The sequence below is a fragment of the Etheostoma spectabile genome, chromosome 9 (assembly GCF_008692095.1).
Source record: "Etheostoma spectabile isolate EspeVRDwgs_2016 chromosome 9, UIUC_Espe_1.0, whole genome shotgun sequence".
Lineage (NCBI taxonomy): Eukaryota > Metazoa > Chordata > Actinopteri > Perciformes > Percidae > Etheostoma > Etheostoma spectabile.
The window spans coordinates 13,065,073-13,065,796 of NC_045741.1; the positions used below are offsets into that span (position 1 = coordinate 13,065,073).

The following is a 724-nucleotide window of genomic DNA, read 5'->3' on the forward strand; positions in this document are numbered from 1 at the left end:
ACACACACATACAGACACACACACACACACACACACACATATACACACACCTCCAGATGGTATGCATTTTATTATGTCTTGTCTCTTGTGTCCTTGTCTATCATTCTCTCCACACCTTCCACACCTTGTGCGTGTTGTGCAGTTACTCATATGTTCATCACTGAAGTCAATCGAGAACTTCTAAACTCCAGTTTGTAATTAAAGGATCACAATTATTTATTTAATTGAGCATTGTATACATTCTTAAACAACGTTGTCGGCATAGAACAACAGCAATTATTATTCTATTGAAAAAGTAAGATAGCAGTTGTTTTTTTTAATCTGTACTTTTGCATGGAAGTGTGCCTCTCTGTTGGCTTCCTCACTGTGTGTGTATTTAGTTTCCCTGTTGATTCTGATTGACTAAAGGTTATTTGTCCCCAGAAATGGATGCCAATTATGGCGGAGGACTGTTGGATATGGTGAAGGGAGGAGCGGGAAAGTTCTTCAGCAACTTCAAGGACAATCTGAAGGACACGTTGAAAGACACCTCCACCAAGGTCATGCATCAGGTTGCCACGTAAGTTAGCGCTGCATTCATGCATGGTGTACTGTACTACTGCATAGCACCCACTGGTAACTGCATGTGTGTTGATCTCCAGCTACAACAATGACTGCTGCCATACTAAGCTTTTGTTCTGGTTTGAAAGACCAAGGTTTGGAGACGTTTTTGCACAATACGAGA

At 41.0% G+C, this 724-nt stretch overlaps 1 protein-coding gene across 11 annotated transcripts in view; it reads left to right on the forward strand.

Moving 5' to 3' along the window:
* Positions 1 to 724, forward strand: part of dnajc6 (DnaJ (Hsp40) homolog, subfamily C, member 6) — a 40,912-nt gene that overhangs the window by 12,695 nt on the left and 27,493 nt on the right. For all 11 annotated transcript variants that reach the window (XM_032525811.1, XM_032525812.1, XM_032525802.1 and 8 more), the window contains one exon: positions 424 to 559. In XM_032525811.1, the coding sequence (XP_032381702.1) occupies positions 424 to 559 (136 nt within the window). The remainder of the gene's footprint in view (positions 1 to 423; positions 560 to 724) is intronic.